This window comes from Branchiostoma lanceolatum, chromosome 7, assembly GCF_035083965.1.
Source record: "Branchiostoma lanceolatum isolate klBraLanc5 chromosome 7, klBraLanc5.hap2, whole genome shotgun sequence".
Lineage (NCBI taxonomy): Eukaryota > Metazoa > Chordata > Leptocardii > Amphioxiformes > Branchiostomatidae > Branchiostoma > Branchiostoma lanceolatum.
This window is the reverse complement of record NC_089728.1, coordinates 4,538,963-4,565,392: the sequence shown is the minus strand read 5'-3', so window position 1 is coordinate 4,565,392 and position 26,430 is coordinate 4,538,963. Positions and strand designations below refer to the sequence as shown.

At 41.5% G+C, this 26,430-nt stretch overlaps 1 protein-coding gene across 2 annotated transcripts in view; it reads right to left on the bottom strand.

Moving 5' to 3' along the window:
* Positions 1-9,871: 9,871 nt before the first annotated feature.
* LOC136438757 (GDP-mannose 4,6 dehydratase-like) overlaps positions 9,872-26,430 on the bottom strand; it is a 51,306-nt gene continuing 34,747 nt past the window's right edge. The window contains exons 11-13 of one of the 2 annotated variants that reach the window (XM_066433676.1): positions 12,882-12,950; positions 12,184-12,285; positions 9,872-11,622 (exon numbers count right to left, since the gene is read on the bottom strand). In XM_066433676.1, the coding sequence (XP_066289773.1) occupies positions 12,223-12,285; positions 12,882-12,950 (132 nt within the window). In that variant the 3' untranslated portion in view covers positions 9,872-11,622; positions 12,184-12,222. The remainder of the gene's footprint in view (positions 11,623-12,183; positions 12,286-12,881; positions 12,951-26,430) is intronic. The other variant, XM_066433677.1, reaches the window with a different exon arrangement.

Genomic DNA, 26,430 nt, shown 5'->3' with positions numbered 1-26,430 from the left:
ACAGAGCTTTAAGAAGTCTTCCCGTTACACAACAATGAAAACCCAGGTGGCTCGAACACGGTTAGATACACGTCCACAATGGCAAAAAGAAACGCTAAAGTGCTACTTTCTAAATCCTCTTAAAAACATGTAATAGCCTGTTTTGCTATCCGAAGATGTATCGAATCTTTGATATTGTAGCAAGGAAAGAATAAGACACACTCTTAAGACATCCTTGCGAAACAGGTGTCGCGCGTAAGGTGGTAGCTTTGTGGCGGTACAGGCAAAGAATTCGGCGCCTTTTTGATACACCTGTACGGGTTGCGCCTTTTATAGCCTGAGTGTCGAGGCGTTTCCGTTGTACCAGTGGGAGCGACACGGCCTGTTTAAAGCGATACCTCCTGCACACGGTCCCTGTAACCGCACCCCGGGGAGCGACGACTGCGGTAACTCTACCCCAGACAGTGATAGTCCTGTGACCCCCATGAACCACTGGTGAAAGGTGGGAACGGTACTACTGGACGTGTGGGAAAACCGTTGGGAACAATCGGATTCAAGTTCACACAAAAAAAAGGTGCAGAGGATAAGTATGAAGAGGGTTCTAATATTTCCCGGCGGTGTATCAAAAGGCCTTGCGACGTCTTTGAAAGTAGATATCTTGTACGGTTATCTCAGTATATTAACTGTCATGCATGGTATCTTTATACGTAAGTACGGCCACATCAATCTAACTTCTTTCTAAGATATCGAAGAAAAGATAAAGTAGTAACATGACACTATCGTAAGTGGAGTCTCGTAATTATAGCGTGAATACACTGAGACGAGCACATACACAGTGACTGAGAAAGAGAGAAACTTGTCAACACCGGAAGGGAACGAAACTAGCCAGAACAAAATCCCTTTGTACGTGTGTGTGTGTGGAGGTCCCGTGTGATTGCGATAAAGACTTGGCCCACTTATTCATTAAGAAATACCTTCGAATTGGGATCAAATCTTTCATGAAATAAATTCATACACGAAAGCAGTAGTAGCTGGAATAGCAACGCTACAACTTTCGCTCAGTTCTCATTTTCACTGTTGTTGTGAACATGTATATATATCAATCGGAGGTACATTTGTTTTCCGTTCAAATTAAGATGCTTAACGTGTAAAAGATCATATATGACTGTTGGAAAAGTGGCATTTATTAGGTTGTTGTATTAGGCGCTTTACACCTGTTATGAACATATTTTGATACACCTGTTATGAACACATTTTGATTCACATGTTATTAACAATTCACGAAATGGAAGTGCGAATGCGCAGGCTCTTGCCTTTCCAAAAGTTATCAAGGCTTTTAACCGAACTCCCGACCTACCGAATGCAAGGTGAACACTCTACCCACTGTGGCCATTGCCCCGGTGACAAGCCTAACTCTGATGATATCAACTTTTATCGCCTAATCCGTCGTACTTGAGTGGTCAGCAGCAGACACTGTCCAGACGTCTAATCCCTTCCCGATCCCGTCACCACCCTAATCTGTTTGGGGACGATCTGATCTGCACGGGTGACCTGGCTCAGATCAGGAGGGTGTCGCCGGTAGCGGCCACCACTATCACTTAGATCCCCGTTTGTGATTAGTTTTGCTTGTGCGCGCGTGCTTGTGTGATATGGATATCATTAAAGGTGCTGTTACAGCTAGCCTGGACGCCAGACCCCCAATCTCTGAAATATCTACCGTGCACGACAGTTATCTTATAGATTGGGGATCTAGCAGCCAGGCTATGTTACAGCGCTTGCAACTGTAATATCCGGTTTTAGAATTGTACTTAAATCGCCAACGTTCGCTCATTCGTTCAGACCCTTGCAGCGCCTAGTTTGGTGGCATACAGAGCAACAGGTTTCCTTGCTGTTTCAGTTGTAGTATATTTTCACAGGAAGGAACGTTTAACGTCCCTTCCGAAAGACGGGTACAGTCCCAACCGAGATGTGCTGGGATTGAACCGGGGTCTTCCGGTTAGCAACTAATTGGACATCCCTATACGGATATCCCTAAATTGCTTTTGTATACATAAATAGATAAGCATTCATAATGGAAAAGTAGTAAATAAAGAAAAAATAAAAACCAAGCAAAATCCTTTGCTTTTACAAATCTACTCGTATTATGCTGAATACAAGCTTCGTCAATTCCGTTATCAATAGTATGAAAAATAAAATCTTAATGGGGGTCCATTTGTTGACGTGTCGAGAAAAATAACACGCCAAACATTAGAAGTCTTTTGTTATAGATGCTGTGCTGTTGATATCACTCCTATCGCAAACATACAAACGTAACAGGCAAATAAACTGACGCGGCAACAAGGTGGTACTTCCGCATAACGGATAAACGTGCCCGAGGTGTAGCTTTTCCTCAATTCAAACACGGGGCCTCCGGCTTTATGTACCATCCGAGAGGACGTCCCTAACCGAAGCTAGGTTCTCATTTTTTTACCTGGGCGGAGTGAGGAAATATGTGTTGAAAGTGCCATTCCCAAGGGCTAAGCATTGGGGTCCGCTATAAGGATTCGACCCCAGAACTTTAGTCGTAAACTCTAACCACAAGACCACCTTGTCACCCTGCACTGTTGTATGTAATCAAGCAACAGAAGTCCGCGTGTTGTCTGTTTTTACTCACAACTCACGCCTCCTAAATGCAGCGAACGCTATCTCACGATCATAAGCCTTTCTGTGATTACTACTGATAACTGTTGCTGCTACCGAAACCACTGAGACCTCTTTACACTCAGCGTGTCTTTGTGTCCAGGGCGGCGAGACCACCAAGGTAGGAAACTTGACGTTTGTGACGGTAGGTAGCCGCCTTTTGTGTGTCAAGGACACGGTGATCTAGATCTACTCTCTGCGCGAGGAAGGAACTCAAAATGTCGAGCGTACGTAAAGTCATGAATGTAACCTAAAGCATTCTACCCTCACGTAGTATTGTTTCTGTCTATAGATTTTATGAATAACAAGCGATATCTGGACTAAGACAGCTACGATCTCGCTCAACGCTTTTGTACTCGTATGTTGTCTATCGAACCAAAATAAACAATCACACATTTAAAGCACATCGTATTAGGCATGGATAAGACTTTAAAGTATTGCTTGGAGTTGATCAAAGATACAGCGCAGTGTAATATTGTAAAGTTCTAGTGATAGAAATATGACGAAAAACGGCGATGCGGCAGTTTACATAGCTTTGTCTGAGCATGCAGTATGCGAAAGCAAATCTAAAGTTGGTGAAACAACAATAGTCAGAAAACTGAGAGAAAATTTCAAGTCCACGGAAGATGGGAAATCGCTGTCCAGCTGGTTCGAATCTCAAAAGTCCGAGAACTGAGAAACCACATCTTTCAAACAGCGGTCAACAGCAGCGTTTTCCATTTATTTGTGTTGCCACCGCTAAGTTCTCTCTCCCATGCACGACTATTGCGCGATGTAAATAACGGTCATTCATTGATTTCTGTGTTTTTAAAACAGTGTCAGAAACTGTAGACGTACAAATGGGTGAAATGACGAAAGAAGAAAGAAAAAAATATTTTCAAAAGTCTTTTTTTGGTAAGATCTGGAACTGAAGAAGAGATCAAGTCCCCGGCCAGGACGAATGATAAACAATCTGGATGCTAGACGTTTTCAGGCCTACACAGACCAGCTCTTCGGCTCTGGGGCCATGCATCATGCCCCGCAATAAGATTTCACCACAGCCCCTTGGTCAACTTTCCTTAGGGGGTATGTTGGCCATAGAGCCGAGGAGCTGGCTTGTTTAAGCCCTGGAAACAGTCTGGCATCCAGGCTAAGTGATAGTCATACGATGACGGTTGTGCATATCAGGTTCGGAACTAGCTATTCCCCACAAAAATTGTTTCCTGTATCCACTGACACATCTATTATAGACGTGACGTCCGACTCCGACCACCCAGAAGTATGTCATACGACTTGAGAACATGTTATAAAATTCTCTGTCAATGTTATCATCAACAGACGACCCGTTTTTTTCTATCAATGGCCAAATCTTCCATACTGAATATACGGTGACAATGTTGGAATCTAATGTTCTAGTCGCTATATACATGTATAGTATTATTTTCTAAATCGTATTTTTTCATATGTATCCTTTAAACGAATACTTATATCCATTAGTTTTCAATGGCCATAAAATTGATTCTATACCGATTGAAACGTTGGCAATTGTGTTAAATGTTTGGCTAGATACAGATTAAATCAGAAAAATCAATACAAAGAAGAATGGTAACTTTCCTTTTTTCAATACATGCTACCTTCAAATAAGTGGACGTTTGCTTATAACGCCAGATTTTAAAAATTGACGTCTCTTTTACAACCTATGTATTACTATGTTAGTTAGTAAATTTAGTATGAACACCAAGGCTTTCTTCAATTTGGAAATGAAAGACACAAAAAAGCAATAGTGCCGTCCAGTAATACGGTAAATTCATCCACCTCTTCGAACACATGACCCCCATTTTCTATGGCTGCAGTCCCAACCGAGATGTCCTGACCCAGGGTTGAACCGGGGTCTCCCGGTTACCAACTACTGTGCAAAACCAATGATAATTTCAGGTACCACAAGTCGCTATATTGGGCATGCCCTGCTGAGTTCAGTTGACTAGGGTGTGTATTTTCGTACCCGTGAGTGTTTGACATACAGAGACGGGCTTTTATACATCTCTGAGGACGTTTCGTATAGAACATCATTCATCTTGTAGTACCGGCGATAGAAGTTATTCTTAAAGCGAACATAAATATTTGGCAAACTCTTCACCGTAGTTTTCAAATTCTCAAACTTTTGTTGCTATGATGTCGTCCTATAAGTTTGGTAGTTGTTTCCATACATTGTACCGTGTGCGATTGTCGTGCAATAAAGTTTTTCTTCTTCTTTTATAAGATACCAACTGTTGCCCATTGCCATCATCACCATCATCATAATCATCATCATCATCGATCCTCCTCCTACGAGGTGTTGCTAGTGAAGTTTGCTCTCCAGAACTTCTTGTCGTCTGAACGGCTCTTATGTCGAGCATGCCATAATGATATTGAAAATGAAATCTACTTCATAATGGATTGTCTAACTTATGATTAAGACCGACAAAATTGTCATAATCTATTGTATCTTCTGTATCTTCTATATGTGAAGCACACACCCGGAGTACTAGTTCTGACCTTTGACCTACGAAGTGACCAATCTTGACAGAAGAGTATGTAACTGTTAACGGTTAAAATAGTTCAAAATCGTCCATGTAACACTGCCATTGATTGGTATATACACATGTATCATCTAAACTAAGGATAGTCGATGTGGAATCGCTCAATCCTGAGTCTGGACTGATAGGTGACAGCTAATCCGTAAAAACAACTTAATCCGTGTTCAGATTTGTCTGAACAAACAGCGAGGAAGTCGTAAAAACAAACACAGAGATATGGAAAAACATCGCAAAGAATGAGACGGCCATCATAACTGATGTAAACGTCACGACAATGAAACAATGCAGGCCTGTAGTACTGCATATTGCACTGTGTCAAGAGCTGAAATTGTCACGCAAATTACAGACTTTTCTTTGTTACAGATCCTTGGATAAAAATAAAGAATTACTTGAAATACGGTACACGTCAAATCGAAGCGTGTTGCTGACTCGCGTCTGTGCGTCTTTCACGCTCGTTTCACTTTTGTCCTCATCATAGCTAGAGGCTGTGACCACGCTGCGACCGCTGAGCGCCCAAAGATTCACAGATCGCTCAACGAATTTCTTTGATAAAGAACGAGTTTTTAAAAGAATTTCGTATTTTGTGGTCTTGTGAATAAGTTATGCTTGATTACATATTGTAGCAAATTCCAATTATGAAATCAAATCAAGGGTCACACAAATCGAATTGTGGTCGCTGTACGGTCGCTCGGCAGTGCCATACGGCGACCAGCCTGGCTAGTGAATTGTTTGTACATGATCAAAAAACAGTGGCAAAGTCAGCTGTCAACAATAACTAGACAACTGATAACTTTTCTGTTGGATGATTGGTCAATGTTGTATCAGAAGATTTTGTCCTTTGCGCGTGTACAATATCTTTTCCAACACAAATTTGGAAACTATAGACGGGATATTACCCTTTTATATACGCGAAAACGACCTTACACGGTTCGTTCTGTCGAAGTGCTTACGGCAGTCAATAAATTCATCTCCTTATCCGTTCTGACACCCGCCGCGTGAAGCACTTAGCGTTTTAACACAGATTAGCCATGTCAATTGACTGCTGATGAGTCCATATAAAACCTGTTCCGCCGGAATATGTTTGTTTTTCACACAAAGACAATTTAGCGCGCCCCAGCGCCTCATAACAATAGCGACCCGTCTGGCTTCTATGGACTCAATACACACGCTAGAAGTAGCCTCCACCAGGCCTTCCTACGGGGGTGGGGATCATAGAATTCGGCAAAAAAAAAAGAATAATCAATTGGCCAGTAGAGTCAGTCCACGGCAAGGTATATGTTTGTATGGATTTATCTATAGTCGGTTTGTCAAAACGCAGGAGGGTTCTGGGGGAATACATATTTTTCAGCGCTTTGGTGTTATCAATTCCAATGCATGATATTTCGTTTCATACAAAGAGAACATTTTCCCGAGCGGCTATTAACTGCAACTTGTCGCATAACAATATTTTGATCCGAATTTTGATATGCAAACAAGCATTGTCAGAGCCATTCTGTAAAATGTAAGGCCCATAAGCACTTTTATAGTCTCCACCAATAACGTAAACCGATGACTCAAAATGAATAAATATTTGTTGTTTTCATAGAATACTAGTAAAGCTTGGTAGGAAAACTTAGTCTCCAAGCAGACCCAACGGTTGCAAAGACCGTATCCAACTGGCAGAAGGAGTTTTTTTTGCAACCCGACGGTGCATGACAACTTCTCTGGCTAGCTTGTACGATTTTGGTACCGTGGAGATCAGCTTGGAGATTAAGGAAAACTCTCATTGCTTTCTTTGCAGCTGAAAATATTGTAGTATTTCCATTGGAGACAGCAATAAAGTCATCACAAATAACGTTTCTGAAAGTGTTTAAAATTTGTTTGTGAAACAAGATGAAAGTTGAGGAAGCGTGTGGGAACATGACACACTACAGGAAACACTGACGTCCCTGGGAACGGTGAGCGGCGTCGTTCCCGGGGCAGTCAACCGTTCCTCCACGTCCTTTATCATCGTCGGTCGCGGCATCTTTTACAGTTTTCAATAACAGATCACTCCTTCTTGTGGTTAGGGTTGCTGAATTAGAATATAAATGTCCTGGGTTCGAATCCCGGGTAAGTCCTTGTGCCCCTGGGAAAGGCACTTTACACCATTTCCTCATTCGACTCAGGCGAAAGTGACTTAGTGAGTACCAAACTTCGGTTTAATTGTCTCGAGAAGCCGGAGGACCCATGTTTGAGGAGAGCCACACCTCGGACAAGTAAAGAACCCACCGTCGAAAAGGGTAGGGGTCCTTCCCTGTATGAGTGGATCAAACCTTACAGTCTGGTCTCCGTGTTGACATCATGAAAAGGTGATAGTCGCATTTCCTTGGTCAATCCTTTTACAAATGTGGCAAATCTGAATTAGATAAAAGAGTGTAAAATAAAACAAACAAATTAGATGCTATTTCCCACGAAATGTCATTTAAATCTTCGCGTATTTGTTAGCTGTGTAAAGGCGTGTTTCTGTGAATGTCTCCATCTCTCCAAGCAGAGGTTGGTGGGGAAGATTGTGACCTTTCTATCATATGGAATGCCCTGTTTTTTGTCCGCTCTCCCCACCAAGGTGCGGAGAGCGGACAAAAAAACGGGGCATACGATAAAAAAAGTCACAATCTTCCCCACCAACCTCTGCTTGGAGAGTAAATGTCTCCATCTGTCAGGCCGAAATCCGTCCATTGGAACCGACAGGGAAGTATTACAGGGCACGCCATCTCTGATTACCCGGGGTCCACAGCAAATATGTCACTGTCTCAAGGAATTAAGTTTAACCTTAAAACATCACAACAGTCAAACACTGAACGACTGAACCCGAAATTAGCTACGGGAGGATCGCGTTTCAGCGTGTTGCCGTGAAACAAGCCTCCCCTCCGAGCCGCGGGCAGCGTGGAAACCGGCGCCGGTAGGTTGGGACATTCCTCCCCGCCAAGCTGACAGCTCGGCCCCGCCCAGGGCCCACCCAACTTGCCACCCGGGCTTCTACTATCTCGATTTAGCCAAATTTTCCAGGTCGTTAAATTCGGACCAGATGATTTCTCTTTAAAACGACCCGCAGCTGGAAATGATGTTGTCGTCGATTAAAATTTCGGCAGGTGGGTTTCTTTCTCAATTCCTCGGCCTTGACGGGACGAGAGCGACCCCGGCGTGGCCACGGTGGTCCCCTGACCCATAATTCAGACCTTGAGCCCGAGGAACTGTTTCGTGTGTCTGTGCAAGTATTCAAAATGTCTCGTCGGGAATTTCCTGTTCACGCATTGAGTTACGAAGAGACGCATGCACGGAAAACGCGCCTCTCAAAGGGGTCAAAACCTCGAGAGCGGAGACGTCAACACCTCAATAAAAAGGGGTTAATTAATAGAACCTGACAAAGGGGCAGAGAATGTAAGAAGAATTGGTTAAATCTCGTGGAAATGAAGGCAAGCAACTTGTTTCAATTAATTTGAACGGACCATGTGAGAACTAGCAGCGGCATGTTGCCAGCTACGCTCCGCCGCTTGCCCAAACAGTCCGCCCTCGCCGATTTATGACAATTACAGGGGAAAGTGGAGAAATGAAAACATGTCAGGCTTGTAGGCCTCCGGGCCAGGTGGGAAGATCTAGCCTCTGTTGCAGGCCTTCTTGGTGGTGATGTTTCGCGCTGATTTGCGATTTTCAACATATCGATCGTCGCCAGGTTCTTTGCTGAAGAGATCGTTTTTGCCGCCCTTCCAGGCCCTTCTCCAGTAAAAGAACCTGGCCCTGTTGTTCAAAATCGCGAATCAGGGCTCCCCCAGAAAATAAATCCCGCCACAGGCTAGAGAGAGTCCGACTGAACGTCATCGGTAATTATAGAACACTTCTGTTTGTGTCGGGAGAACGTCACAGGAACTGGCTACAGATTGGACAGGTTTTACTGGGGGCGGCAGGAAATTGGAGCATTTTCTACATTCATAAGTGACCTTTTTCTTATCAAGATGGATGGGTTTTGCACTTTTTGCTGATAACTCATAATTAAGCTGCCGTCAGACAAATGGACATGCCCGGCAGGTATTGTAAATAGCCTGGTGACAAAACATTGGTAGAAGTGAAGAAAACTGTAGTAAAAGAATTTTCACTCCTAAGGAGGCACTATAGATGTGTCAAATGAGTAGAAAGGCTTACAAACTAAACCGAAGCAAATCCCTCTCAAAAACGGTCGTTGCCATATCGCTGACTGGTAGATGCCATATCCAATCATGTTATAAATTTTTGGGGGCGCTGACAAGAGGCAGCAAAACATATCAAAAAGCAACATTTCAATTACAAATTTTCATTTCTTAAAAATTAGTGAAAAATTAAAGTGCACCAGCTTAGGTACCAGTTTGAACCAGGGTCAAAAAGCATAATCATTACTCTCCAAGCAGAGGTTCGGCTAGCTCCGACTTGTTTTTGACGTCTTTTTAGGTTCTTTTTTTTGTCCGGTTTTCTATATAGTCCTGTTTTTTTAATGTCCCTCAGATACACAGAATAGTACATAATCGTAACCCTCTACGCACCAAACATCACATTGTTGATGAGGCGAGCTAATATAGTTATTGGGTACTGTTGTGAGACATGGCATCGACTGTTTCAAATGGGAAGGACTATCAGATATACAGCTCTCAAAAGACAGACTCCCAACATTTCATTTTCAATTCATTTTCATATATTGCTGAGAAAGCAAGAGAAATAAATCATCATGATCAACATTCACACAAATATAATGATATGGAAGAAAACATCTAGTATCCATTATCATCACCAACTTACTTCAGGAAAGAAAAGAGCTATTTCAAAGAGCCACCTAAACTCACCACAGTTTCCAAACTCTTATGGATGAAAAGAAAACTACAACCTCCTCAAAACCCACTCATTGCAAAGAAAGTGGGACACTTCGTCTTTTACTACTTCCTGGAAAAAGAAGTCAAACCCCCAAAGCTTAGATTGTATTCTGTAGCAGATTTTAGAATAGTTACTTGTTCTGCTACTCACCATTGTTAACTTGCACTGTATGTGTATACTTTTTCTATACATTCTTTCATGTTGCTATTAGCTCATGGGCTAGAACTTACAAATAATCTTTATTATTGCTCCATAGGAATGTGTAAACAAGGCAAACTGCCATTAAATGTTTCACCCCTAATTCATCACCCCATTTTTCTAATTAAAACATTTTCCTTAATTGCCATCACATTTACTATAGAGTAAAAACTGTAGTTGAATCATATAAAAGACAGATCATGTGTGCAATAGAATGTGTTTATGCTATCAGAAGGCACTGGTCATTTGTTTTCCAACAAACCTGTCTATCAAACATGGTTGGATCAATTTATACTGTCTGCCAATTTGATACGTTCTGACTGTCAATTTGATACTGTCTCCTAATTTGATACTGTCCACCAATTCTAGATTCTATACTGTCCACCAATTTGATACTGTTCCACATTTCGATACAAATATACTATCCACCAATTTGGTACTGTCCGCCGATTTGATACTGTCCACAAATTTGACATGAGTGTACTGTCCACGAATTTGATCCTATCTGCCAACTTGGTACTGTCCAAAATTTGGTACTGTCCAAAATTTGATATTGTCCACCAATTTGATACTAATCACCGATTTGGTACTTTCTGCCAACTTGCTACTGTCCCCTGCCAATTTGCTACTGTCCCCTGCCCCTTTGAGATCTGCTTGGAGATTAGACCAATGGCAGGTCTTGCTTAGTTGACACACCTTCCGAAGAACTGATAGCCTGGGCACCATCCTAGATTACTACCGGGGCGCTACTACCCTAAAAAAATGTAATTTTTTTTAGGGTAGCGAACACAGGAGCCCTGGTAGTAATTTAGGATGATACCCAGGCTAAAGAACTGATTGCTGGCAACCACTTTGGTACCAATTAGCATCTAAGAATTTGACATTTTTCCACTGCAAAATAACACTAATTTGCTTAATCATAAGCATATAAATTGATTTTAAAGATAACTTTCAAATCGTGATAATATTGATAAAATTAAGTTAATATTGATAAAATTAATTTCATCATTAAAGCAAGAGAAGACTTTCGTCTATGCAACCTATCAAGTGAAATAAATAACCTATTTAAGTGGTGCTCCAAATCACAGAATAAGAAATCACCTTTTTCCACAAACAATGTAACACATGATTTTCCAGCATATCTAGATAGTCAATTTAGAAACTAATGATTGACATGGATGGCTTCTCCTGATTGGCCATTTTTTCATGATGACCTGTTCTAACTAATGTTGTCTCTCATGGTCACTTCTGATTGGACAGCCTGAAGAATTGGGCTGTCCTGATTGGTTGATCAGGCAGAAGGATGTGCCCTCATCAGTTCAATGTCAGCATCCACCATCTCAGCCACTAGGGCCTGCAGAAAAAAACCGAAATGGGATTATAGGCGATACTGATACGGGTGCTCCATTGTGACTTCTGGCCAATCTGGCGCTCGACTACGAAATACTGTAGATTCAGAAATGTTCACGGTGGTTTTATGGTCGCGTTTTATGCGGTGAACTCTTTACCGCCAACTAACGCAAAAAGCCGTTCCATTGTGTGACTGTAAGGCTACTATTGTTTCAAACACGAACCCTTAACCACCGCAATCACTCCATTTTCTCCCTACCTGGAAATTAATTCCCACCAACATTTCTGCATTTACAGTACAAAGAATTTGTCAATAATGCTTGACAATAAATTAAGGATAACAAATAACATGCTGCGTAGAATTAAAGCCACCGATTCACAAATAATCTCTAACAACAACGCTTAACGTTGAATTAGAGTGTGCTGGCAACCATTTACGTTAAATCAAAACCACTGTGCTCCACGTGATGGAAAATGCCATGCAGACCCTCTTCTCTACCAGTGCATGATAATCAACCTTAAACACCAGCCAACCACAACTCCACTGACATATACAGCAGTCTACCTCGGGTACAAAACACTGTCCATGACATGACAGGTCGGTTCAAGCACAAGGGCGTTCCTTCATCAACTGAATGTCAGCCTCTACCATTTCTTTCACCATGTCCTAACTCAGCAACAATCAAATGGAACGGAGGAAGGAGAAAGGCATGATGAAATAATTATCCTATAGAAAAGTAACGGAAATTAATCACATAAAACCTATTTTCTGGAGTGCAAGATCAGATGGTTATTTATTTATTTCTGTTTTCTTTATACAGGGTAGGCGTGCTCAGTGCTAAACACACTGCTTTGCAGGCGTGCCCAGAACAGAACAACATAAACGGACCCAATAACATAAACAAGGAAATAACATAAACTATGAACAGAAAGTAACCAAAATAACAATATATACACAACTGAGGTTCAATGTGGACATATGTACATATTGCAGTATGAAACAACAATAGGCAACTTCTCTTCTCCAAGAGTTCTGAAGAGAACACAAATAGTACAAGCAAGAGATGCAAGGTCAGCAGTTTCTAAGTAAGGCATAGGAAAATTAATGTTGTTTCCAATCACGGTTCAGAAAAAAAATTATGGTTTGTAGGTAAGGTAAAGATAAGTAAGAACAGATTGCTACAACATTGAATCCTCTATAAAAGGTATGATACATGTACCTGAAAGTCAAGATAGATGACAACAAGGGAAACTTCTACATACTTCGAAGGACACTGATGGCTCCCATCCCAGTATCTTCTTAGCCTTGGTGCTGTCTCCTTGAAGGAAGTCCTGCAGGCAAAAGACATAGGAAATCTCATTACAATACAAACAGGGAAGTTGTAAGGAGTGGAACATCTTCAGTCAGAAGTTACTGTAAATGCATGTACTTTTGCAGTGGTTTTATTTTGTGGCAGGAGGGAAAATGAGGTTTTAGCCGAGTCTAAACTTCCCCATTGAAACAATTCTGTAGTATAGTAGTACATTGGAAATATATATTCGCTGTGTCATGGATTCGTAGTGGAGAGGTCATCACGAAAATTAAACCAATGCAAAAGTTTCAAGCTCTACAGTACTGCAAAGCAACAGCTCCATGTTACACTGGTGGCAGCGGTGGGATCACTGCTGCATGATGGGTAGCCCTTTAATATTGAAGGAAGATTAGCTACTGTGTACAGCAGCCTAGTCTCTGTGACAGCAAGGACATTATATATTTCTATGTAATGTCCTTGGTGACAGTAACTGTTATTACCTTCACCATGAAGGTTATGTTTTTGGTGCTATTTGTGGTTGTTTGGGTGTGTTTGTGGACAGCATGACTTCACATGTTGCGGATGGATCTGTATGATATTTGGTAGGTGGGTAGGTAGGTGTTGGCAAAACAAAGCACAAGGTCAATTATGGACCTCCTAGCAGCTTTCTATGGTACTGCAGCAGAAGGTCTGGTCCGGAGCCCATCCATTTCCTTCCACTGCCTTTTACCTCTTCAAACGAAGTCAGGTATTGAAACCTGGGTTGAGTGAGGAAAGTCGTGTCAAGTGCCTTTCCTAAGGTCACAACATCAGTGGCATGTCAGGGGATTTGAACCCAGGACCTCTGGGCCAAAAACCTTAACTGTAACACCAACACCACACCACAACCAGTGGAAGATTAGCCAAACTGTTCATTGAGCTGAACTGGTTCAAGATCCCTTTTTCTTCCTTTCCTCTCTACATAGCCACACACACAGTAACATTGCTAGACACACCCTTGGCCCATAGCACCATTGCCCCAGACATCACTCTCACAGAGAAAACATGTTGTCAGACCACCAACGTGACAACGTCACATTTTTATAACTGCCTTCAGAGCCTAGTCAATCACGCAAAACATTCCAGTCGGACTATACGTGTCACATACAGTGTTAAGTGTACCGCCAGCACTGATATCACACCAAATAGCAGGTTATGATATCATAAACAATGCTAGAATATCTGTAAACACGCCCGATGTTTGGAGAAGAAACAGACGTGGTGTAATATTTTGAATATCTCGGGATGAACAGATGTAAGGGTCAAGGGTTAGGTCAGGCCATGACGGGCACGGAATAGTCTATTTTTTGTTTGATGGGTTCTGCATCTGACCTAGTGTAGTGGCTGGGGATGACGAATGGCTTTATTTGCAAACTTTGATTACATCTGGTGAAAAGAATGGGAATTTGGAAGGAAATTAAACCTGGATTCCTTGTTTTTTTCCTGCCATTGTCTTGACATGGCACTGGTAATATACCATCTATAAGTTGGACAATTGGTATGAAATTAAAGGAAAACATTTAATATGGGGCAAAAACCTTATCATCAATGTAACATCCTTGGTATCCTTAAATATGGGAGATATACTCTTCAACAACACTAGCTATACAAAGCTAAGAAAGTTATGTTCTTGATAATAACATAAAGTTTATGACATAATATAAAAAGACTTTCTACGAAGTAACCCGAGATCCCCTTTGGTGTCCGTCAGCAGCTGTCAACTGCCTATCTGAGTGAAATAGAAGGTGGTCCCCCTGCCACTGGATCTGTTTATTTATATCTGAGCCGCATTATTCTTGCTGTAAAGTATGGCAATCATCCATTATGAGCCGTCCAGGCATCTGTATATGCTGAGCAAGGAAGTGGTCCGAATTACACGTAATCCTGCCGGGGCTACCACTTTGCGATTTAACACAGCGGTTTGATAAGTGAAGCTTTCACAAGATAGAGTCCCGAAATGATGTTAGTATGAAACGAAGAATGTATATTCTTCATTGAAGGGTGGACTGTGCGATGTTTGAAATAGTTTGAATTCATAGTCATATCCACTGCAGACTGCACAAAATGCTGGGAAGAATGGAAAGAATCAGAAATGAAATATAGGGATTTTGATATTTCAAATCATTCAAATTCTTAAAGAAAGATAAAACATACAGTGAAGAATCGAAAGAATGAGAAATGAAAATATAGAGACGTCTATGAAAGAGGAACAGACAACTTCTGAATCAGAAATGAATTAATACATAGAGATTTTGATATTTGAAATAATTTGGATTCATGAACCTAAAAAACATACCAGGAGGAATGGAAAGAATGAGAAATGAAAAAAACAGAAAGATTTATGGAAGAGGAAGAGGCAACTAGTAAGGATAACAGAAGAAGCACATTGCAGGCTTGATGCCAGAAATACTGTTAATGCATTTACTTTTGCAGTGGTTTAATGTGTGCAGTTTTCACGGTGGCCGCTGCAAAAATGCTAGTTCTGTACTCTACCCCCCTACCACCTTGTTTCAACTGCGAATTGAAAACCGCCGCCAACACTCTCCCAACTACCAAATCAAATCACCGAAAAGTGAAGACTTCGATGCATTTACAGTACCAAGCCAGGTCCTAATACGAAATGAAATCATCACAAACTTAAATGCATTTACAGTATGGAGCCAGGGTGGGAGAAACATGATAAGTGACCCCTGATTGCACCATGCTGAAGTTCTCTGGCCTGCAATAGATTCCCCCTGTAATAAAAGCGGTGTCAGCATGCAGGGAATGTGCCGTGCATGTACCAGGGACCGAAACTCAATATCCGATCCACGCTTTATAAAACAGCAGCGTGCAAAAGTTCTATAAACTCCGGGGCAATAAACGGCGACCTTGGGACCCCATTTTTTTTATAACTGCCCCACCCTCCCACTCAACGTGACCTAGCCTACAAAGCACACTTATCAATTGTCATCCTACAAATAAACATCCAATGAATGTATCTCATTCTCCAGACACAATAATCACATATGTCCAGTGGAACCCTGGGTGATAAAACAAATGTCAATGTAGATTTATAGTCCAAAGGTTTGATAGATCAAGAGGGTATCAAAGACACCTACGAAAAGAGAATAGAATTTTAGAAAATTTTAAAAGTGATCTTTTATTTATTTATAGACACACATTTGGTATGACATCTAAAATGTGAAGGGAAACACATCTCAGACAGACTCTATATGGGGGATAAACAATCCTTGTCTCCCATTTTAGTGATATAGCAGATTTGGGTCATCTTCTTGACCTCTCGTGACCTGAACCATCTACAGTATCAACTCTGTCCTCCCTGACAGCCCCATATTGGAAAATATATACCGCTACAGGAAGGTGTTGGACAGTTGGAGTATACACAATCGGACACTTGTACTTCCTTGTTTCTTAAGGAATGTTTTGAGACACAACTGCAGATGTTGTTCCTGCCGACGAAACGAGCTGTACCCCTCCACCTCCTACAACAACTGTTTGAGCAAGTCTGTCACAGTTTGGTCTCCAAACATTGTCCACTCATCTTCAATAACAATCCCCGTGTCTCCACGACAACAGCGTCAGCGGTGGAGAGAAGTGACCTCCGGGCCTCACATGTCAGCGAAAGTGCAGACAGACTGCGGTCAAATGTTTGGAAGAAGTCCGTTGCCGTGGAAACCAGGTGTGCGGGTGGATAGGGAGATGACAGGGACACAGATGGTACAAGTATCAGCTGTCAGTCACAGAGTGGGGTGGGAGTTGAGGGGTGAAAATTCTTTATTCACTAACTTGACATTTATTGCACTTTTCTTACACATCCTACATGTCTACTGGCTTCCTTCTGGAGCAGCATATATAACGCACTTTACCATTAAAAATCGAACCTTCGTTTTTTCCCCCTGACACCAAGTGTAAGTGGTTGTTTTAGCCTTAGAACACGTTATAAAGTTGTTTTATTTCCAGTTGAACTTTGCAAAAAGCTCTACTTGTCCTGAAAACCAAATCAGTGTGCGGTACAAAAAGAATTGGTAGGCTTTGAAAGGAAAATACAGAGTGCTGGGGCATGATTAAGTCACAAATACCCAGAAACAAAGGTTGTGACATGTAAAATGGAAGTGCAAAAGCAGAAAAAAGACCCTCTTGTATGCAGTGAGACAGTGGGGTTCCTACAACACATGCCACACAGCTAGGGGTAACACCGAACAAGGATGGCACCAAAAGAAGCTACCTGTCTTGTGACAGAAGTGTGCGCTTGTGCAAACAATTGTCTCCTCAGCCTGTGCCTTGCCTTATAAATGAACACCACAAAAACTCAATGACTGGGAAAGGTAACGTGCATTAGCATAAGCAAACACTGTGTGTCTGTAACAGCAGGTGGCATCAGCAGGTGCTTCTGTGCAGGGAAAAACATTTTCAATAGACTTAATTTGAAATATGGACAGAGATCCTAACACCACAATCTACGCTAAGTAATGCATACTGCATGTATTTTGAAAAGTGATCAATTCTAATTCAAGCCATGTGTCGAGATTGAATTTTCCAAAGAGCCACACAAATAGAAGAGAAACATTTTACTTGGAAAAATAAATAATTTCTAAGCATCTTGACTTTGGAGGGACGACATTTGTAACAACCGATTTTCAGCTCTTGGGTGTACTAGTCACAGGAAGTAAATTTTATGGATGACGTCTATGCATGCATTGATTTTTGTCTGATTTAAAAAGAAAACACAAGAAATTCTGTTCCCCCCCAGTCAGAGATGGTCCACATGAAGAAAATATGCTGAAATGGGAAAAAATGTCATGTGGTAGTCTAGGCTACCACACTAGTGCCCCTTGTGCTTTTCTTTAAAAATCAATACAGGAGTAAAAGACTTGTTGACTGTGACCATGTTTTGTTGCTACCATTCTTGTTACAATGTTTATGGTCTCTATTTTGAACATCAAGGCAACTCTTTTTTTGTGTGCTGTTGCATTAGACTTGGAGTCTGCAGGTGATGTCATCCATAAAACATTCTTGCTGTGGCCTAATGGCGAAGTGTGGGTGGGCCAGTTGTCTGTTGGACTGGACACTCTGGGGTTATTTTGGGGACCATCATGATGACAAGTGATCATGACTTGCACAGATGGCCGATCTCTCCACAAGAGGAGGGACACTTGTTCTACTACTCTGGATGTGTCAAAAATGGTGACAGTTACGGATGATTCCCTTTGACAGGACTGCATATTTTACAGCTCAGCACATACTGAATATTTTTATTATCGTCTCCCAGTGTACTGAAATATTTGCAAGGAAAAATTGATCATAGTATTTTTTCATTTATCTATTGGATTGGCTGTGGTCTGATGGTGGCTGTTAGAAAGGGTTAGCCCTGCAAGTTGTGTAGCAGAATGAAAACAAATGTCATTTTTGCAGACTGATATGTCAAACATTCTTAATAGTTTGGTGCGTGGAAAATAACACATCACGATCCCTACCATACTTGTAGCACTTTTCTTGGCATTTTAATCCGCCGTCTCTCAAACAGAAGACACGAAACATCAAATTAGAGCTGAGATGCAGGGCGGAGACACAAATATTGATGTACCCGCTGAAAATGTGGCAGAGATCTGCCCGGTTGTTTACCCTCGCTGTGTTAGGTCCGTCCCCACATTTCTGACACATGACAGAATCGGGCACTGTACAGTGCGGTACACTCCGTAGAACGAATGGTAAAAGGAACACTTCCTCTGTATCTGTATAGCCAGAATAACTGGCCTTCGCTGCAACACATCAGCTTCACAGGCCTGGAGCACAGCAGCAGCTACTAGTAGTTAATACTGGTTGTTTGTCACATCTAACCTTTGTACTTCTAGCTGCAAGCCCTCTAATGTGAGGATGCTCCTAGTGGGAACAAGTTCCACTCTACAATATTTCTAAGGAGAAATGACTTTTTAGAACATCTCAATTCTGGGTTGATATTATAAACAGGTACTTGAAGGAATTACTATTTCTTTTTCTTCCTTCCTACACTAGTGCACATTGATTTTTCCTTGTATCCCTGACCACAGACAACAAATGATACTTTTTCTGTCAAATTTTGCTTCATCAGCTGTCATTGCCATATTCTCACTTAATGGCCCAACAAACAGCTCAATCTTCCTACAATTTTCCACAAAAATCAATTTTTTTCCAGACGTTTGTGTCACTCAGAGATACCTCGCCATAAGTCCCAGCATTCCACACACATTGCTAATCCTTGACTCTGGCCTGGACTCTATTACCTCTACATACAGGTTCATAATCCTGAACAAAAGAAAATGTTGGTTTTACTGAAGAGATGTTTTTGAGAAAAGCAGAAGACATTGGATAGATAGAGAGGTGGTGAGAAATGGGAATTAAGACACACAGTATAGGTTCAGATTTGTCATGTCAGAGGTCTATAGCGAGCTATCTTCCTCAGTTTGTCTATCAATGGTTAACTTGTTCTTCTCTAGCATAGTATCTTAGGCCAAGGTAAGTAAAATTCATGGGTCGATGACATCTATGTGCGCATTGATTCTTTGTTCCCCTTTGGAGATCATGGTCAAAATACGGAAAATATGTCATAGTAGCCTTGATTGTACGTTGTACTTGTAAAAGTGACACTAGTGTAGCCTTGATTTAACTTGTAGAGGTTTGTTTCTTTGTTTGTTTTATCTAAATCTCTATGATGGTGGATGTAGAAGTGAGGTAGCCATTAGTGTTGTTGCCAACTTGGTAGTTAATGAAATTAGGCCAGCTACCACACGCAAGTCCCTTTGTGCATTCCTTGAATACAGGAATAAAACTATTAAAAGACTTGTTGGCTGTGATACCATGTCTGGTCTCTTAATTTCTAGTTATAATATAACATATACAGGGCTGTCTCCAGGACCCGTCCTTCCGTCCCAGCTGGTCCCAGGACAGAAATTTGCTTGTTTGGACGGAAAAAATTCAATCCTGTCCGTCCAAAAAATATTAATTTCATGAGATAAAATTGATGAAAATGTACTTTTTTAAGCTTAAAATGACAGATTCAACAATGGATATTTAAAAAAAGGCACTCAAACAATGAGTGGGACGGAAAAAATTTAAAGCTGGAGACTACTGAACGTATATTTCATACTGGTCCACAGTTTTATACAGTAACTTTAATGCCTTATCTTCATCTGACCACCTCATTAGGTTAAAAGCCACCATTGTGCATGAAATAGCTTTGACACTTATCCAATTGTTTTCCTAATTGTCTAATAGGAAATCCCTCCTTAAGCCCACCTTGTTGTGGTTGACTTCTTGAAACAACCTCACAGTGGGAGTGCTGTCTAATCATATCCTGACAAGGTATGGGAGGAGGGGGGCGCACAATCATTCTCCTTTGTCAGTTTAACTTATCCTTGCATTTTTGCTGTATGGCCATGATTAGGCCACAACAATTTATTTTCTTGGTGTCGCCTTATCAAAATAGTTCTAGTGCCATGTAATGGAGTGCCATCTAATGGCTGGCATGTGAATCTCACAAGGCATAAGATCGTACCTGGTAAGTCTTATCTAAAAAGCAATGACTAAAAAAGAAACTATGAACATAAGAAATAAACTGTATTATCATTTTAATGCATGTCAAAGATAGTCAATGTTCTCAGTGTTACACTCTCTATTATTTGATGATTCTGGATTTGTTCTTTTGTGTTTCACTTCAATCTTTTACCTTCAAAACAGTTTGTTTAGCACTGGTTACCGGCTAAGAAAACTTGTTCTAATTCTTCACTCTAGTGTCTTAGATTGTAAACACGCAATGTCTCCATTCTGGCCTGGGTTACAACTAGGGTCTAACTCAAACAATCCGACTGCTCAAGCATGTGGGGATGCCGCACGAACGCGTGAAAACGGATCGAGGGAGGGTGAGGAAAGGGCCCTCCCCTCCGACTTAACCCGGCGGGCTTGTAACTGTTTAGGAGACAAGGAGTTGAGTTGTGTACATGTAACAAGTGTGAACACCTTCCCCTGTTTTCTCTCAACACAGGTTTAGTTGTCGGTGCCCGCTTGGGAAAACTTGCCCAACCTGAGGAGGGTGTAGCAAACTTTACAGAGCGGTCGCATAACCAAACAGGTGCGATTGCAAACCAAACAGGTACTTCAGGTAAGGTAAACACCTGGTCAGTACAGGTAAATACAACAGGTGGGGAGTGATCCTACCAGCGATCGCCGAGGTTAGGTTTTGATCGCTTCCCCTTTGACTTTGACGGGGTACTCGGGGCAGGGTGGGGCATTCTTCTTCTCAAATTGAGGGGAGAACCTTTTCATGGAGTGAAGAGAGAACTTGATATTTTCGTCTTTGAAAAGCATCCTGCATGCCAGGAGAACAAATAAAATCCTGTTCCCCAGGGGAAGTAATAGCACCTGGAATCCTATCTGCTAAGAGGTATTCATACGACGGCCCGCACTTACATCGGCGATGAATGGCCGGGCGCATGAATGTACAGGTGAGACAAGGGAACCAAATGAAGATAAATGGTACCTATCCCGGCTACACCTGACACTATTGTCCGCGCTGTCGGCAAAGCACGGAATCAACGCGATCGCGTTCCACCCGTCCCCAGTATCACTTAGGAGGCGATACAACGGGCGACAAGGGGGTCACAAGGGGGCAATATTGTACGCAAATATTGAATGGGCAGGGAAAGAAAACATGGACGGGAGCCGAGGTCTGTCCTGGTGTGTATTAGTATCCCGTACGGAACATGTCGCACGGATTTACCCAACAAAACAGGACAATCAGTTATGTTAGTAGAACGTTCCCCACCTACGGGCCTATGCCCTTCTGCGACTGCATATTTTACCACGTACTGCGTACAATTTCAGTAAGTAGAGGCAATCGTTGGGTCTCATGACCTCATCGTGCAAAAGCACCTGGCCACCCAAAAGGACGGGTAATATTCCCCAACTGTTACTCTATCTCCCGTTACTTTCAAAACTTGTCGACAAGGTCGGACCCCAACGGCGCGGCGACGGATCCGCGCCCGTTGTTCCCTCAAAACAAAGCCATGGTTCACAACAAAGATATCCGTCACTCAATGCGTACTGGTGATCCGTGAAGCCATGGATGATTTCTCGACTGTAGACGTGGCTGCCTGTGCCACTGTTTCCAGTATTTATTTAGGAGAGAGTAACACACTTGGGACATGTTTTCTTGATTCTTACCAAGCAACATCAACAAATTATACCCCGACCAGTTCTGCTCTGTCAGGCGTCTAAACTGCAGCAGCCTTTGCTTCTACTCTTGCATGGAAGACGGGACATTTTTGACGTATTCAAACGTCTTTTGACGCCAAAACGTCAACAAATTAAATACATGCTTGTCTTGCTTGGATAGACGTGTTTTGTAACAAGTCTTCAGTTTGTCAGTGTACCAAACACAAGCATGCGATGCATCTCGTGTAACATTTTATGCAGTTGGCACTTAACAATTATTTGTGAAACGGACACATTTCTATTGTTCTGTGTCTTGAATGAGCAGCAAGTGTGGCACAATTCCTCCCTAACAGATGCAGTCTCCATCCCACTTCCGACAGAGAAAAACGCATTTCTTGTCTCTACTCCTCACTTCTTTTATGTCACAGACATGACAAATTATCTGCTGGTTTTACGCACTTCACAGCGAAAGGAATCCTTTGACAGGAACCATCCGTTCCATGTGCGACCTGTACAATTCTGTTTGTCGTTTCATTGGTGCATTAACCCCCTAGAAGGTATTGACCGGGTACAATCAACAAAAAAACAAAATAGACCAGCAAGTACGTATGTATCGATGTTAGTTGGACCAATGATGGCTCAGACTTTTGATTTTCAATATAGGCCTGGAAGTATGTGACAAAACTGTCGGATAAACATTTCATAGCAAACTGTACGATTGTTGACTACAATTTTATTTTGACTATTAAGTGGTCTTCATAATCAGACCAGTGAGAAGTCATTTTTTCTTTAAGTAGCTTTATTTGATAATTGGTAAAGTGGTACCAAGATGAATTCTGCTTTTACATGGCTTAAGTGTACTACAGTATTTGGTGTGGCAGGCTTTTTTTATTAACTATTTAAACATTGGGATAGATCCAAAGTGGATGTAGAAAAAAACATTTTATTCAATTTCTAAGCATTACTTCAGCTGTATTGAATTCCTGGTATAATTCCATTCATAGACACTAGTGTGAACATCCACACAATTGATAACCCTAGCAGGGACTGTCTTATAAGACACTGATGGCGAATAAACAATGAAATTATACCCTTGAAAAAAGGCAGACGAGTATAATACAGGATTTTTAGTAGTACGCAGACATTGACACATCTTTTTAGCAGCGGTGACTTTTTCTGAAGAATGTCTATGGTTTAAAAAAAATCTGGCACATCGTACGAATACCTGGTGCTAACTTTTTCCCACAACAAGCCGCAAGCACTTTACCCCCTAGTGGTTAAACACACCCTTTGTAAATGTTCACTTGCTCCATCCCCCCTGCCCCAAGGCAAGGAAGTCGGTGTTTAAAGGTTGTTGCGGGGTCAATAGGAAGTCGTACCTTGTCATCTCGAGAGAATAGGGGGATAAGGACACTTAATGGAGGTGTGAGCTGGGTGGGAAAGCTGGATTGTGCAAAGTAATGAGATGTAGCAGCAGCGCCCCCTAGCAAAGCAAGCCGCCATCACGGTACTGCAGGGGCACCAAACTTCAGAAGGAAGACTACAATATGGAGTTATAAGCCTCTGCAGTCTTGTAATCCAAAGATAAGGTGATATCTTGGTTACACTGTGAAAAACCGATGTCAGATGTCTATCAGCGGTTGGGTTCCAATCAAGTCTAGTGTTTGTTATCAGCCACTGTAATTCTGCAGGTGTGTGACCCAATTGTTACCGTCTCAAGATGATTAGGTGCTGCCATGATATCCATATCCTGGACTGTGCCACACTTTTTGGAAGGAGCTTACGCCAAATCCTTTGCAGCTGAAGGCTAAGATTGAGTGAGTCACGGAAAACACAACTACGGAATGAAACATTTTGTACATTAGCCTAGGGGTTTGTGAAAGCATTAGGAATTTGACATTAGAAATAATCCTTGAAAAAATCATTTTCTCAATAGATCTATAAATTTTATTAGTACATTTAACATTAAAAAAAGGTGTCCCTTCCAAAAATGGTCTCATATGTGCTTTCTACATAGGTCTCTCATCGCAGTTTGAACATGATGTCTCTCTGGGTGGTAACTGCGAAATTGCGGGACAACAATGCGCCAGACACGGCCGACTAACTTGATATCCCCCCGTTTGAATAACCTAAAAGAGGGATAGCGCCTCTCATGAATTTCTGGGTGCCTAGATAAGCCAAGTAAAGCTGCGAATGTTTTAAACACAAATGTTATTGTGTAATGTTTCCGTTTCATAGTGAAGTAGAGTGTGGCACTAATTTGAACATTTTTTTAAGTACAGAAAGGAAACTTCACTTAAAGAGCAAATTTTGCCGTTATGAAAGACATGTACGTATTGAAACTCTGCAAGCTACGAATGACATTTTTAACCAATCTAAATTGACAGAAAAAGTTCTGAAAACTAAACTAACATTGTAAAAATACTTTAAATCTAGCCAATCAAGTAATGAAATGTAGCTACAATTTCTACTTTTAATGTTCATTAATATGATGTGATTATATGGTGAAAACAACGAAATATGAAACTGCAGATTGGAAGCCTGATTACACACTATTTATTGAGTTTTACCACATTTGTGGAAGGATTGACATAACAGGTGACTATCACCTTTTCAAGATGTCAAGTGTGGTAGGATCTGTAGCATGCTGGAAGTCATATCCAAGAGGACATCCCTAACCAAAACTAGGTACTCATTTTCACCTGACTCCAGTGAAGGAATAGGCATAAACTAAAAAGGCACAACATTGGAGCCTGCCAGGGAATCGAACCCTGAACCATCAGTCGAAAACCCTCACCACAAGACCACCTTGCAACCCTGAACAGGTTTGGTGGAGTTGGAGGGAGGGAGGGCAACCTTAAATATCTCCCACCCCTCTCATTAACAACAGTGATCCAGTGGTGTTATCACATTGTTATGTTAATGAGAGTGTTCATCAAAATGCATGAGAAGTGCCTGAGGTGTAGCGAGGGAGACTAGTGAGGAAGGGGCAGGGGCTTTACATGGAAATGAAGAGTTTGCAGCCTGATACCTGAACAATGGTCAGGTGTTAGCAAGGTTTACAAGGAACAATAGTGGGGATAGACCCATCAATTCAATACGTTTCTTCAATTTATCAAACACATCGGATGTTAAGTTATCCCTGCGGAAAAAAAGACTTTTCACGATTACCAGAGGGTATTTGCTTCCCTTTTTTATCCTCTCAGTTTGAACAAACCAAGTTTTTGATGATAAGATGTTTAAGCTGTGCCTACTAGTATCTGATCATTTTGTTCTTGAATTTGCCTACTTAATTACCTTTGCCAAGAAGGTTATGTTTTTGTTGCTATTTGTCTGTGTGTCTGTCTGTCTATTTGTTTGTGGACAGAAATTCGAGAAGCTGTTGATGGATCTTTATGACATTTGGTAGGTAGGTAGGGGTCAGAGAAATGAAGGTCAAGTTTGATTTTGACAAAAAAAGATCACTTGTAACATTCAGGATATAAAACAACCCTAAAATGCTAATAGGTGAAGGAAGTCGTTGTTTTCCAAGTCGTTACAGTTTTTCCATCCATCAATACAATCAAAAGTTCAAAGTTCATTGATTGAAATGTTAATCAGTCTGGTATGTCAACTTAAAGAAAGGAGACAAAATCAAGGTGACTTGTAAGAGCATAAACTTACAATAAAGGTCCTTCATTCTTTCAGGCACCTGATCTTGTGCCATAGTCTAGAATTCAAATTCATATCAAATTTAACCAAAACAACACTGTGCCTTTGTTCAATTTCTTTTCACCTTTCGATGAAAAAAGTTCTAAGGATCAATTTCAAATCCCAAAAATCCTGGGCGCTTTGACCGGACAATATCGGGCCGACGAAGCGGCACCTTTGTTGCCATGGCAACGAAGCTTCGCTGGAAGTGGGGGTTCTTGTTGTTTTTGTGCTGCTAATGAGGGCTAATGGTTTCAGGTATGTGGTTGGAGAGATACCATCTAACAAGGGTTACAAGCCAAACAGGTGGAAACATAAACATGTAGGGACTTATGTGCTCTGCCAAAATGCCCCCGCTCCAAGGTCTTACCTTTGATATCTTAACCCTAGCCTGTCAGACCGTCAATGCAAGTACAACTTGCCTGGATAGATTTGTTATACCCTGATGTTTTCTTAGGATGGAAACATGTGTTTGTTACATTTAGAGGTGATCCGTAGTGCTGTAATTACATTAAAACTCCTCAGTATGGGGAAATACTGTATAAAGCTGTCTATAGAACAGCTAGTCTTTTAACTTGATTTTCCAGAAGATGGCCCTACAT